This window comes from Perognathus longimembris, chromosome 3 (assembly GCF_023159225.1).
Source record: "Perognathus longimembris pacificus isolate PPM17 chromosome 3, ASM2315922v1, whole genome shotgun sequence".
Taxonomy (NCBI): domain Eukaryota; kingdom Metazoa; phylum Chordata; class Mammalia; order Rodentia; family Heteromyidae; genus Perognathus; species Perognathus longimembris.
In genome coordinates this window covers 73,918,915-73,933,531 of record NC_063163.1, presented here as the reverse complement: position 1 = coordinate 73,933,531, position 14,617 = coordinate 73,918,915, and the positions used below count along the sequence as shown (strand labels likewise).

At 52.9% G+C, this 14,617-nt stretch overlaps 1 protein-coding gene across 1 annotated transcript in view; it reads right to left on the bottom strand.

Annotated features, from left to right (window-relative positions):
* The window catches only part of Cacna1a (calcium voltage-gated channel subunit alpha1 A), a 177,937-nt gene that overhangs the window by 15,297 nt on the left and 148,023 nt on the right, over nucleotides 1–14,617 (bottom strand). The window contains exons 33-38 of the mRNA XM_048342419.1: nucleotides 10,552–10,635; nucleotides 4,648–4,764; nucleotides 4,447–4,512; nucleotides 4,232–4,347; nucleotides 1,694–1,844; nucleotides 659–786 (exon numbers count right to left, since the gene is read on the bottom strand). Of these exons, the coding sequence (XP_048198376.1) occupies nucleotides 659–786; nucleotides 1,694–1,844; nucleotides 4,232–4,347; nucleotides 4,447–4,512; nucleotides 4,648–4,764; nucleotides 10,552–10,635 (662 nt within the window). The remainder of the gene's footprint in view (nucleotides 1–658; nucleotides 787–1,693; nucleotides 1,845–4,231; nucleotides 4,348–4,446; nucleotides 4,513–4,647; nucleotides 4,765–10,551; nucleotides 10,636–14,617) is intronic.

The window sequence follows — 14,617 nt, the reverse complement described above, 5'->3', positions numbered from 1 at the left end:
TGAATCCCAGGGCTTTGTACATGCTAGGCAGGAGCTCTACCTTTGAAACATGCCTCCACTCTCTATCTCAACTTATTATCACTCTATTGTTTTGTGCTTGTCCTGAGGCCTGAAAACAGAATATCTTACTCTCATTTGGCTTTTTCTGCTCAAGGCAGGTACTCTAGCAATTGGGCCTGAGCTCCACTTCTGACTTTTTGCTGGTTCATTGGAGATAAGAGTCTCACAGACTTTCCTGCCCGAGCTGGCTTTGAACTATGATTCTCAGATCTCAGCCTTCTAAGCAGCTAGGATGACAGGTGTGAGCCACAAGCATTCAGCTTCACTGGTTATCTGTGAAGTGGGGGCAGTGTGTTATGCCCAGCTAGACTAGAACCTTAGTCCCCCAGTCTCTGACTCACAAGAAGCCAGGATTATAGGCATAAGCCATGGTGCCCAGCATCTGCTCTAAGCTTTGCCCTGGTTCCCACCCTTACCTGTGGCCCAGCCTGGGCTCTGTGACACTCTCACGCCTGCCTTCCTCCTTCTTTCCCGGGGAAGCCCAGGGCTTAGGCAGGGAGAGTTCCCCGAAGTGTTCGGGTGTGCGAAGGGTCCCATTGCCCCCCTCTATCCTAGGCTAGCCCATGTGGCCCTCTCCTAGGGGGAGATGGTGCCTTACCAAGCAGCAGGGTCGTACTCGGCCCACACCCGCACGTATTCGTCCAGGTGGTGTGGACCCAGGATGGAGGAGTCACGGGTGAGGTACTCGAAGTTGTCCATGATGACAGCGACAAAGAGATTCAGCATCTGCGGGGACCCCAGAGAAGAGGGCACAGGGAATGGAGGGGAAGTGGGTTAGAGGAGGGGAGAGGAGTAAGATGGGGGTAGAGGAGTGGGGAGGGATGGATGGATGGGGGGATTGAATGATGAAAGGGTGACATTGATCAAGATGCCTTGTATTCATCAACTGTTTTATGGGATGGCAACTCCTTTGTAAAACTACTTCCCGATAATAATAAAAAAAAGGAAGCCAGGCACTGGGGGCTCACGCTCGTTATCCTAGCTACTCAGGAGGCTGAGATCTGATGATTGCAGGTCAAAGCCTGCCTGGGCAGCAAAGTCATGACTTTTTTTTTTTTTTTGGTTGATTGTGGGGCTTGAACTCAGGGCCTGGACACTGTCCCTGAGATCTTTATGCTCAAGGCTAGCGCTTTACCACTTTGAGCTACAGTACCACTTCTGGTTTTCTGATGGTTCTTTGGAGGTAGGAGTCTCAAGGACCTTCCTGCCCAGGCTGGCTTCGAACTGTGATCCTTTTTTCTTTTTTTTTTTTTGGCCAGTCCTGGGGCTTGGACTCAGGGCCTGAGCACTGTCCCTGGCTTCTTCTTGCTCAAGGCTAGCACTCTGCCACTTGAGCCACAGCGCTACTTCTGGCCATTTTCTGTATATGTGGTGCTGGGGAATCGAACCCAGGGCCTCATGTATACGAGGCAAGCACTCTTGCCACTAGGCCATATCCCCAGCCCCTCGAACTGTGATCCTTATATCTCAGCCTCCTAAGTTGCTCCGATGACAAGCATGAGCCACCAGTGCCTGGCTGGGAGAAAGTATTTGACATGAGTCACAATCTGGAAAAGTTCATTCCTGAGTTGGAGCCTTGGGGTTGGGATGATTTGTTTCTCCCCCACACCCCCCTCCATGGCCAAAGACTCACCAGGAAGGAGCAGAGGAAGATGAAGGAAACAAAATAAAAATAAGCAAATTCATTGCCGCAGTCAGCCGTGAGGATGCCAGAGTTCCTGTCGCATGGTTTCCCGCTGAGACAGGACAGCATGATATTGTGCCAGGCCTCCCCAGTGGCGCTCCTGCAGACCAGGTGGGGGAGAGGCATCAGGGACCTGGGCACTCATGCTCTGGAGTTGGCAAGGTGTGAGTTTGAGGCCCAGGTTGGTCATCAAACATTCCCTAGGAGCTCAGACAGGGGAACTGTCTCTCATTCTGTGCAAAGACCAGGGGGTATTAAACATGCCAACATAGCTGGGCACCGGTGGCACACCTGTCATCCTAGCTACTGAAGGGAAGCTGAGATCTGAGGATTGCAGATCAAAGCCAACCTGGGCAGGAAAGTCTGAGACTCTTATCTATAATAAACTACTCAACCAAAAGTGGCACTGTGGCTCAAGTGGTAGATCAAGAGCCTTGAGCACAAAGAGGCTCAGGGGACGGCACCCAGGCCCTGAGTTCAAGCCCCAGGACCAGCAAATAAATAAACAAACAAACAAACAAACAAATAAATAAATAAATAGATGGCCAATGTGTGCCTCACTTGCCAAGGGCTTGCATAGCTCTGGGTTTGAATCCGTCATGCACTGGCTGGGCCTGTGGGAGCCCCACAGTCTCCTGTGGGGACCATGACTGGCTGCAGCTTTGACTGGTACTTGAATGATACCAGTGAAAAACACGCTTATGTGAGTGTCTGGCCTTCTGCAGTCATGCTGTAAAAAGCCAGGAGTCCCTGTTATTTCTTTATCTCTGTGATCCCTGACCCAAACTGCCTGCCTCAATACTTCCTGGCTCCTTGTGCTCACCTCTTAGAAGATGTGCTTTGGGGCTGGGGATGTGGCCTAGTGGCAAGAGGGCTTGTCTCGTAGTCATGAAGCCCTGGGTTCGATTCCCCAGCACCACATATATAGACAACGGCCAGAAGTGGCACTGTGGCTCAAGTGGTAGAGTGCTAGCCTTGAGCAAAAAGAAGCCAGGGACAGTGCTCAAGCCCTGAGTTCAAGCCCCAGGACTGGAAACAAAAAACAAAACAAATAAAGAAGGTGTGCTGGGCTGGGGATATAGCCTAGTGGCAAGAGCGCTTGCCTCGTATACATGAAGCCCTGGGTTCGATTCCCAAGCACCACATATACAGAAAATGGCCAGAAGTGGCGCTGTGACTCAAGTGGCAGAGTGCTAGCCTTGAGCATAAAGAAGCCAGGGACAGTGCTCAGGCCCTGAGTCCAAGGCCCAGGACTGGCAAAAAAAAAAAAAAAAAAAGGTGTGCTTTGTTTCTCCCCCCCCCCCCCACCCCAACTCCTTTAAGATACCCCCATGCCAGTCTGAACTTAAAAACAGAGGCTGGGGCTGTGTTCTTGGGTTTAATCATGTCCATGGGTTAACCCATTCCTCCTCCTCTGGTGGTATTGGGTTATTACTAAGTATTTAGCATGAAAATTAGTAACTATGAGATATCACTCTGTGCTGGGAATATGGCCTAGTGATAAAGTGCTTGCCTCGTATACATGAAGTCCTGGGTTCAATTCCTCAGCACCACAAATACAGAAAAAGCTGGAAGTGGCGCTATGGCTCAAGAGGCAGAACGCTAGCCTTGAGCAAAAAGAAGCCAGGGACAGTGCTCAGGCCCTGAGTTCAAGCCCCAGGACCGACAAAAACAAAACAAGAGATATCACTTTATGAGGTGTTTGTTGGTTAGCTGGTACTATAGGCAAGAGCACCGATGCCTGACTCATCCTAACTATTTTGGAATGTACAATCCAGCAGCATTAAGTAAGTAGACATGGTTGTGCAGCCACCATACCCATCTGCCCTGGACCATTTTCATCAGCTCAGATAGAAGTTCTGTCCCCATTCACCACTTCAACAAAGTCTGTCCTCCTCCTGTGCCCTCCTTCCTACTTTGAATTCAACCATTCGACGACCTCATGCGTGCGAGTAACCTCAGCCGCATTTGTCCTTTTCTCTCCATTCCTTCTCCATCTTACAGTTTGTCCTTCCCAGGCCTGGGGTCATTAAATGAAGGAACCCGACTGCTCGGCCTTACACAGACTCAGCTTCCTCCTGGTTAACCATGAGGCAGAGGCGCCCAGAACTCCAATGTCCACCCCAACTGGGCCGTGTGTCCCAGGCCCACCAGAAGCGAAGGATGACACCACCCGGGGTGCTGGAAGAGGTTTGTGTTCAAACCCACTGGAAGACAAGGATGAGACCACGTCCAGATCGTAAAAGAATGAGACCAGGACTACACCCACCAGAGAAAGGTGAGGACACAACTCCAACTGAGAGACCATGACCCGCGTCTCCTCCCAAGCGGAAAGAGGACGAGGCCCCGCCCCAACTGGAAAAGATGCTACCACGCCTCGCCCAATCAGGAAGGAAGGTTCGTGCGCTATCTCCCAACCCAAAGAGGCCGAAAAGGGCACGCCCCTATGATACCACGCCCCACCGGAAGCCGTGCCCGCCTCCTCACCGGAAGAGAAGCATGAGGGCCTGGAAGAAGGTCCGGAAGTTGTTGTGCTCGGTGATCTGGAAGTCATCCTCTTCACTGTCCTCGTCCTCCATGTCGATGCCGATGTTGCCAAACACCTGGGGAATGGGCAAGGGTGATGACAGGGGTGGGGGGCAGCCAGAACCCCTGAGGGCCACTGTGGCTGCCTCCAGGTGCCTCAGGGACGCAGGCCCCACCTGCATCCCGATGATGGCGTAGATGAAGAAGAGCATGGCGATCAGCAGACAGACGTAGGGCAGGGCCTAGGGAGAGGAGATAGTGAAGGAGGCTTGAAGCACGTGGTGCTGTCCCAGCCCCCGCCACGGGCAGTGCGTGACTTCAGCCTCCGCACCATGATATCAGGCCCCACCATGACGCCACCCTCCTCCCTCCCTCACCTTGAAGGACTGCACGAAGGTCCACAGGAGGATGCGGATGGTGTAGCCCTGCCGCAGGAGCTTGATGAGCCGGGCGGCCCGGAAGAGGCGGAGGAAGCTCAGGTTGATGAAGTTGTTCTGGGGGGATGGAGGGAAACGGGGTGACCCTCCACCCACCTGGAGGGGCGCAGAGCTGCCACCACTCACAGAGGCCCCCTACATGAAGCCAACCAACAAGGAAAAAAACCAACCACGACAAAGCAAGCCAGACCCCCACCTCCCCCAAATAAGGAAGGAGAGGAGAGAAAGCACTATTAATGCAATGGTGCGGGGAGGGGGTATTGGGGGGAACTCAAGAATAAAGAAAAAGAAGAAAACTGAGGGAGAGTCTGGGAGAGAGGGAGCGGTACCAACTGAAAAAGTTGAACTCCACCCTGCCAATCCCCCCCAATGATCAAACCAAACACAAAATAAATAAGGGAAGGAGGAAGAGGAAGGAAGGAAGGAGGGTGGGGGGGAAGAAAGAAAGAACAAGGAAAAGAAAATAAGATCTGAAGCATCCAATCACAAAAAAATCAACCAAAACAATAAAGATAACAAAAATAAAGTCGAGATGGCTTTTATTTCTCCCAACAACCAAATGCACTGAGACGAGAGGACACAAGCAGGTTCAAGGTGCGGGGTGGGGGTGGGGACACCCATCGCAGGTGAAGGATGCATAGATGCAGGCACGCGCACGCGCGGGGCAGGCCGAGGTGGACACATGCGCTTCCTTCCGAGGGCATGTTACGCTCCCGGGCCAGAAATGCATCTGTCAGCTAGGACTCAGTGGGCACCCTGCCCTGCCCTTGCCCTGGCCCCTGCCCTGCCCTGGCCGAGCTGCCCACCCGCTCCTGCCCGCCCTGACCTCACCCCACGGGGCCAAGAGGAGCAGGGGGCTTGGGAGCCAATGGGGTGAAAAGGGTCGAGCATCTTTTCTTACCCCCTTGGTGAGCGGGGATGGGGAGGACGGGAGGGAGCTGGGGCGGTTCGGCTGCAGGGTCAGTCCTCTGCCCGGCTGATCGGAGAAGATGCATTTGGGGCCCTTTTCCCCCCTCTCTCAGGGATGGCTTCTCAGCTTCTGGGGCTGGGTGAAGTGGCCTGCGGGAAGCAGGAAGGACTGAACTCCCAGGGGTTGGGGGGTCTGGGTCTGGGGATTTGGTCCACCCAAGGGTGGGTGCTGGGGGTGGGGAGGGAGGTAGGGCTGTCCCTGCCCCCAGGACCTCCCTGGGTGGCTTCTGTCTTCGTTTGACCCCCACCCTCTCCACCTATCTAGTCCCTGCCTTGATTTCCTTCCTCCCACCCAAGCTAGAAGTATTAGCAGGTGGCCAGCTGGGCAATGGTGGGGCAAGGCTCACCGATCTCCCCCTTCAACCTGGGCTTGAGGGTCACTGGGGAGGGGTCAAGAGGCTGAAAGTCACACATGGACCCAACTTGGTCAAGAAAGCAAGTTCTTGGGCCTGAGCAGTGTATTTTTTTGGTGTTTTTTTTTTTTTTTTTTTTTTTTTTTTTTTTTTTTTGTGCTATCCTGGGATTGAATCCAGGGCCACCCACGTGGGAGGCCCAATCACTTGAGTCACACCTCCAGCTCTTAAACAAATTTTTGTTTTGTTTTTTGGATGAGGGTGTTGCTGCCTTTGCTTGGGTTGGCCTTGCATGTGTCATCCTCTCAGTGGCTGGGGTTATAGCTATGTACTATAATCCTTCCTTCCTTTCTCCTTTCTTTTTCTTTATTTTCGCCAGTCCTAGGTCTTGAACTCAGGGCCTGAGCACTGTCCCTGGCTTCTTTTGCTCAAGGCTAGCACTCTGCCACTTGAGCCACAGCGCCACTTCTGGCCATTTTCTGTATATGTGGTGCTGAGGAATGGACCCAGAGCTTCATGTATGCTAGGCAAGCACTCTACTTCCTTTTTCTCTTTCATTTAAAAAGTTGTGATTTAAAAAAAAATCTAATTTTCCCCGGGAATTTGACTTTCTGCAGGGCATCCTGCCCTCCAGCTTTTCACAGCATGCTTGTTATGTCAATGAGGGCAGCTCTCCTGGCGTTCTGAGCGCCCAGTGCCTTCCCTGGCCAGCTCAGCAGCTGGAGGCAGGGGTACACAGGTCTCCTGCTGAGGGCAGCCTTGCGGTGTTCTAGTTGGAGGGATTTGTGACCCCCCCCCAACAGGACACAGGCAAGACTCAACCTGGCTAACCCCTCATGTTGGTGACCACGTGCATAGCACAGCCCATCACAGGCTTCCTGTTTCCTTCCTTCCTTCCTTCCTTCCTTCTCCCTCCCTCCCTCCTTCCCTCCCCCCCCCCCCGCCCCCGTTCCTTTCTGGTTGGTTTTGTTGCCAGTCCTGGAGCTTAAATTCAGGACCTGGGCGCTGTCCCTTAGCTTTTGGCGCTCTACCCCTTGAACCACAGCTCCACTTCTGGCTTCTTGGAGTTTCAGCTCTCAGCCTCCTGAACAGCTCACATTACAGGCATGAAAGGCTTGGCTATCAACTTGGGAAGCCAATTATGTGGGATGGGGAAAGGGGGCCAGGGAGCCCTTCCCTAACCACATGGGGTCCATCCACTGTTTGAGGTCCCCCCTAGGTCCCGAAAACCAAACTTGGTGAAGTCAGTCATCCTTTGTGCCCAGCCACTGACCCCCAGCCCTGCCTGGCCACCCAGGTCTGCCTGCATTTGCCCCCCCCATCCCCATCCCCTCTCCCCCCCTCCCCCCCGGGGGGAGCCAGCCATCCCTTCAACGGGTGGATCATAACATGTGACTCGGGTAAAAGCATGCAGAGGCCTAGAGGCCTCAGAAGCAGCCTGGGGGGCCCAGGGCAGAGCCCCCCCTCATGCAAAAGCAGCAAGGGAGCCAGCAGAGGAAGCATGCAGACTGCATCCGATGCCCTTGGGGGCAGGGAGGGGGGAGACACAGGAGGGAGGTGTGGGGGGAGGTGAGGGTCCTGTAACTGATCTCCAGCAGAACTTCCAAGGGTCTCCTCTTCCTAGCTTCCATCTTCCTATCAAGTACCCATGATGCCCTGCACTCTGGGCAGGACCTAGGCCCAGAGGAGGGGCAAGGTGACCAGTCCTCATGACCCCCTCCTCCACCATCACTGGGCATGGGAGCTTCTTAGTTGCACCCCCTCCCAGGACAAAGCCCATCTTGGGGGACCTTGCCCTGGCTTGCTCTAAGTCAGTCTCCTCTGCTCTTTCTTTTGCTCCAGCCAAATCCCGTGCATTTTCAGCCCCTCGACTCTGGGCACTCTGCCCCTACCTCAGGGTCTTTGCACATGCTGTCCCAGCCTAGCAGGCTCCTTCTCTCCTGTTAATGTCACTCAGCCTCCAGCTGACAGCAGCTACAACTCCAGGTGGATCCAGAGGTTACAGGCCTGGTGCTTGCCTCTGCCACTTCTTAGGGGGGCTTCTGAGACCCCCGGCCCTCACCCCTGCTCTCTCACTGACCCCCAATAGGCACTCATTAGATGTTTGGTGGATGAACCCTGTCTCCTGCTAGCAGGGGCGGGGCCTGGTGCACAGACACCAGTGGGGTGTCCCCAGGGGCAGAGAGGTGGGGAGAGGCAGGGAGGGGTGCCCAAGAAGGCTGTGAAAGAACAGAGCCAGGAATCGGGGACATGAGAGGTGGGCATGTGGGAGAGAAGAGAGGGTATGAGTGTGAGTGTGTGTGCATGTGTGCGTGTGCATGTGTGCAAGCTAGTGAGTGAGAGTGAGAGAGTCTAGAGAGAGCAAGCGCAACAAAGAGCAAGAGAGAGAGAGTTTGTGCCCTCTGGGGAGGGGAGGGGTGGGGGAGAAAGGGATAGATAGCACTAGTTCACTTGGGGGGAGGTGGGAGGAGGTGTGGGGAGACAGACAGACAGCAGGGCAGGGTGGGCAGGGTGGCAGGGCAGGCGGGCTGCGTCCCCCCCTTAGTAAGCTGGGGTGGCCCATGCGATGCGTCCACACTTAATGTAAGGCATTTAGACTTCAGAAAGAAGAAAACACCAACCGGATTCTAGATGCAGATGTTGAAGATGGAAGGGAGAGCGGGTGGGCAGGAGTTTTTGGGGAGGCGAGTCAGCATTTTGTTTGTTTGTTTTTTTTGTTTTTGTTTTTTTTTTAGGTTGATTTGTAACCAGTGCCAAAAAAAAAAACCATGGGTTTTGGGGGTGCGGGCGGGGGTGGCAGTGGGTTGGGGGTTGAGTCATTGGTGTATGGACACAGACCACGGCACGGATGAGCGAATGAGGTTCATAGTGCATTTTGATTGCATGAGGTTTTTTTTTTTTTTTGGTTTTTTTTTCAGACGGAGTTGTGCCAACAACAGTTTAAAGAGCAGGCATGGAAGGAAGACAAGACAGAAACACAGTCATTATCGACCGCGCACAGGGCAAAGCCCGCATCACCCCACACTCGGGGACCCCCCCCAGCACCCACTCCCCACCAGCTGCCTTCCCAGCCTCTGATTAGTTGAGTGCCCACCTCAGACTTGGTGGTCTTACCTGGGAGGCAGACAGGGGCTGTGGGGGACCCCAATCCAGCCCTGGGGCTTAACCAGCCCTCCCACAAGGGGGACCCCTGCCCCTCCCCCTCCCATCCCTCTCCTGTGGGCCATGCCAGGTGGCACCATGAATATTTGGTGGCAACAATAACAATAGCAACAATAATAATGTTATTGTTAAAGCACTTCACATTGATCACTATTTTATTTTGTTTACTCATTTTTGGTCAGTCCTGAGGCTTGAACTCTGGGCCTGGGTGCGGTCCCTGAGATCTCTTTTTCTCAAGGCTAGCACTCTACCACTTTGAGCCACAGTGCCACTTCTGGTTTTCTGGTGGTTCATTGGAGATAAGAGTCTCATGGACTTTCCTGCCCGATCTAGCTTTGAACCGTGATCCTTAGATCTCAGCTTCCCAAGTATCTGGGATGACAGATGTGAACTACAGACACTTGGCTACTCCTGCTTTCTACCAAGAAGTGTGAGGGAGGGGTCCCTGGCTGCTGGGGAAGTGGTCAGGCTAGGACCCCCAAGAGGGTGCAACACGCTGTCAGGAGTCGTCCAGGCTTGGCTTTGTGACCTGCTGTGGCTTCTGTCCCCAGGACCTGGTCCCACCCCACTTCTCTGAGCTTGGCCCTGGCTGGTCTGCAGGCTGCCTGCAGTCTTTGCTATCTACCATTACATCATTACTATCATCACCATGTTATTGTTACTATTATTATTTTGGTGCCAGGCCTCGCATAACTGCCATGGAGCAGTCATTACTATTTCTGCTGTTATTAGGGTGCCACTGACCCACCCACACTGATCCTAGGAGGGGGTCTCTCCCCCCCCATCTCCCCAGGGTTCCTGAGACAGGACTCATTGGCAATGGCCAAGGCCAGGGTGTGAGCAAGAGACACCCTCCATGCTGGGTGTTGTGAGTCCTAGGGATCCCCTGACACCCTGAGTGTCACCCCAGCTTAGCCTGAGGACCAGCTCCCCCCCAAGGGCCACACCCTGAGGACCAGTGATCTCCCTTCTTACACTGTGTCACGTTGGCAGGAACTCAGCTTTGGGGCCTTAACATGTCCATCCACCCCCAGAATGCACTGTGCTCATTAGCTATTCATATACCCAATCTTTATTCATGACCTCCCATTATGTATTTACAACCTGCATTGTTTATTCATAAGCCCCATGATTTATCCTTGATGCCACAGTCAGGTGCCAGGGCATCCCCACACCTGGCTTTTGGGGTTCCCTATCCCCCATTCTCCTTGACCCTGAGCTCTTCCCGCTATGGTTCCAGCCAAGGGCTGGCCTGAGACAGCAGCGGCTGTGGGAACCCCTGGTCTGTGCCCGTCTCCCCACGCCCCATCTATCCAGGCCCCAAGTTGCTCCAGAGAGAAGCAGCCAGTGGGAGACTCACCCCAAACTCGGTGACCAGGATGTCAGTGATGCTGCCCAGAACAGTCACAAAGTCGAAGATGTTCCAGGCATCACGGAAATAATTCTAGAAGAAGGGAGGACCCACAGGACAGATGGCAATGGAGGCTCCCACGCTCTGCCCCATGCCTGCTTATGCTTAGCATGTGCTGTGGGGCCCACTCCCAGGGACCCCCAAAGCCTCCCCACTTCTCGCCTGGCCCCAGAGCTCCAGGGCCTTGTCTTCTCAGTGTTGGGTAAAGGCAGATCCTCTGCTTTCCCAACATTCCCAAGACCCCCCAGACACCATTGGGCATCGCTCATTTTCTGTGCAGTGAACCAAGCTCAGAGATTAAAGCCAATCACTTGTCTTGAGGCCAGTAACAGAGAGATGCGGAATGAGGATTTGAACTCAGGACTGCACTGTGTTTATAGGACAGTCCACTAACCCCTAGACTCTAGACTCAAAATCCCAGTTCAAGTCGCAGTGGGCTGTGAGGCTAGGGGCCAGTGGCTTCACCTCTCTGTGCCAGTTTCCTGACAATAACAGACTGCAGCGCGTGGGCAATGTGGGCAGTTCCTTGCCAGCAAGACACTCCCCACTCTCCAGAACCCTCTGAGCCCTGGACAATCCTGAATGTTCCAGGTAAGTTATTCCATGAGCCTCGAGTTTATGGGGGATTAGGAGACAGAGAGAGCTCCTCTGCTCAGCTCGATAAGCATTTTTTGTTGATAAAAGCTACTGAGATGGCAGGGTTGTTTGTCACAGCAGCTCAACAGTACCCCAAGCTGATTGATACCCCCCCACCCCCAACCCAGGGCTGGGTGCCAGCTTAGGAGGAGGAATGCACAGATAGAGCTGAATTGTTGGGAAAACAGCAGCCAGCTGAAGCCACAGCCCCAGGTCCCTGGGACATCCAGCTCTCCTGCCCCTCCCCTGCCCCATGACACCTGCCATGCTGAGGTAGCACCCTGCCTGGATTTAAAGGTCCAGCTTGGTAGCTCCCTTGTGGAAGCAGGTCAGGACTTGCGACCTGGTGTCTGTGGTCAGCTCTCCCAGTGTGTTTTTGACCCTGAATCAGTACCTTTGTCTCAGCTCCTTAAGATCTCTTATCTCCCTTTTATCATTTTATCTCAGGCCCTCAGGAAACAGCCTTTGATTGACAAGGATGGGGGAGGGATCAAGGCCCCCCAGCTTCCTACTCCCAGATGGGCATGCTGTCTGCTGTCCCCTGGAGGTCAGTACTGGTGCAGCGCCTGGTGCCCAGGGGCTGCCCCTGAGCAGGTGTCCCCTCACCTAGGTTCACATCCTGCTGTGGGCTCTGCTTCTGAGGAGTTCAAAATGGACATAGCCTCTAAGGCATTCTCCACGGCCCTCAAGCAACAGAGCTATGAGGATCTCTTCTACCTATTGCCTAATGGGACATGAGGATCTGCGGGCTTAACTAAAACAGCAAGAGAGATTCAGGGCAGATTCCTGTAGGAGGTGAGGCAGGGGTGAGGGAGTCAGAGCCTTGCTTCTAGGCAGATGAATTCACCCAGTGGGCACCTGGCTCAGATGGAAAGAACTGCATGGTCCAGCATATCTAAACCCCAAGGCAGGGCAGGCAAAGGGATTGAGTGACTTGGTGAAGGCTGGGTGCTGGTGGCTCATGCCTGTAATCCTAGCTACTCAGGAGCCAGCCTGGGCAGAAAAGTCTGTGATACTCTTATCTTCAATTAACCAGAAGAAAAAGAAGGAAGTAGGGAAGAAGAGGAAGAGGAGGAGGAGGAAGAGGAGGAGGAGGGAGAAGGAGGGAGGAAGGAGGAAGGAGGAAGGAGGAGGAGGAGGGGAGAAGGAGGAGGAGGAGGAGGAGGAGGAGGAGGAGGAGGAGGAGGAGGAGGAGGAGGAGGAGGAGGAGGAGGAGGAGGAGGAGGAGGAGGAGGAGGAGGAGGAGGAGCTCTCGCTAGCCTGGAGTAAAAACACTCAGGGATACCACCAGGGCTCTGAGTTCAAGCCCCAGGACATGCACAAAATAAAATCAGATATTTGGCCAGATGTTGGTGGCTCATGCTTGTAGTTGTAACTACTCAAGAGGCTAAGATCTGACAATTATGGTTCGAAGCCAGCTGGGACCTGTGACACCCATTTGAGGTGACAGTTACCAATAACCTTTTTTGCACACCTCCTTTGTTTTTTAAATTTCCATATTGGTGCTGTGGCTTGAATTCAGGGCCTGGGTGCTGTGTCTGAGCTTCTTTTGCTCAAGGCTAAGTAAGTGCTCTACCTTCCGTATCATAGTTCCACTTCCGGCTTTTTTTGAGTAGTTTACTAGAGATAAGAGTCTCACAGATTTTTCTGCCCAGGCTAGCTTTGAACTGTGATCCTCAGATCTCAATCTGCTGTGTAGCTAGGATTACAGGCAAGAGCTACTAGCACCTGGCTCTTTGTGTGTGTGTGTGTGTTTGTATGTGTGTGCCAATCATGGGACTTGAACTCAGGGTTTAGGCACTGTCCCTGAGCATGTTTTGCTCAAGGCTGTTGGTCTACCACTTGAGCCACAGCACCACTTCTGGCTTTTTTGGTGGTGAATGGGAGGTACAGAGTCTTAGCATCTTTCCTGCCTGGGCTGGCTTTGAATCCTGATCCTCAGATCTCAGCCTTCTGAGCAGCTGTGATTACCCGCATGAGCCAACTGTGCCAGGCTCAGTTTATTTTTCACCTTCTACTAATGGAGCTTTCCTTTGTATCTTGAAGATCATTTTTCATCATGGTGGCAAAGCACCTGAGCCCACTCTCTTGGCAGGAAGAAAGGTTCTCTTGGGGTCACATTTCAAAGGTTTCCTTGGCCCTGGCACTCTGGACCATATGAGGAGCCAGAAGCCAATGATGGAGCAAAATGTTCTCATGGAGATCAGAAAAAGCAGGGAGAGAGGAGGGAGCTGGGTTCCCTATGTACCCTTCAAGGTCAGGCCCCTGTGACATCACTTCCTTCCAGGAGGCCCCGCCTCTTAGAGGTGCCCTTACCTCCTGATTGTATGGCTGGCTGGTGGGCCAATCTTTTAGCATATGGATAATTGGGGAGACATTGATGCAAACCATAGCAGCAGACAGCAAACCTTTGCAGTATTATTCACAGGGTCTTTCACAAATATCTAGAGAAGTCAAATATATTTTTTATCCTAGCTCCTCAGGAAGCTGAAATGTGAGGAAAAGCCAGCCTGGGCAGGAAAGTCTACAAGATACTTATCTCCAATTCACTACCAAAAAGTAATAAGAGGAGTGGTGGCTCAGGTGGTAGAGCACTAGCCTTGAGCAAGAAAGCTCAGAACAGAGCCCAGGCCCTGAGGTCAAGACCCAGAACTGATACAAACACAAAATAACAAGGGCAAAAAGTTTCTCATCAAATTTCCTGGACTCCTTTGCCCTGTCCCCTGTGCAGACCCCCTTGAGGATAAGGGACAAAGAACTCAGGTTCTGACTACATGCATTCATGAAGAAAACAGTCAAGCAAGTCGCCCCGGAGACACATTTGAAAAGGAAAGAAATGGAACAGAATAGAAGACACAATATAAGAAATGACCTATACAATAAGATCAGATATTGATTTCATTAAGTTATCATGGTGGTTATCATTCGTTCATTCCATGTCTTGTTGTTGTTATTGTTGTCAGTTGTGGGGCTTGATCTCAGGGCCTAAGCACTGTCCCTGAACCTCCTTGTGCTCAAGACTAGAGCTCTACCACCTGAGCCACAGCCCCACTTCTGGTTTTCTGGTGGTTCATTGGAGATAAGTCTCATGGACTTTCCTGCCGGAGCTGGCTTTGAACCGCGATCCTCAGATCTCAGCCTTCTGAGGAGCTAGGATTACAGGCGTGAGACACTGGCCCTTAGCTCATGTCTCTTTTGGGACAAAATCTTACTATGTAGCCCATATTGGCCTGGAACTCCCCATCCTTCCGGCCTCAGTCCTCTGAGTCCCAGTGCTGGGATTACAGGTGTGCATCACCACACTTAACCAGACACAGTTTGAATACCATGCACGGAATGTCTGTCTGATTTCTTTTTGTTTCCTTATCTTTAAGTCAGA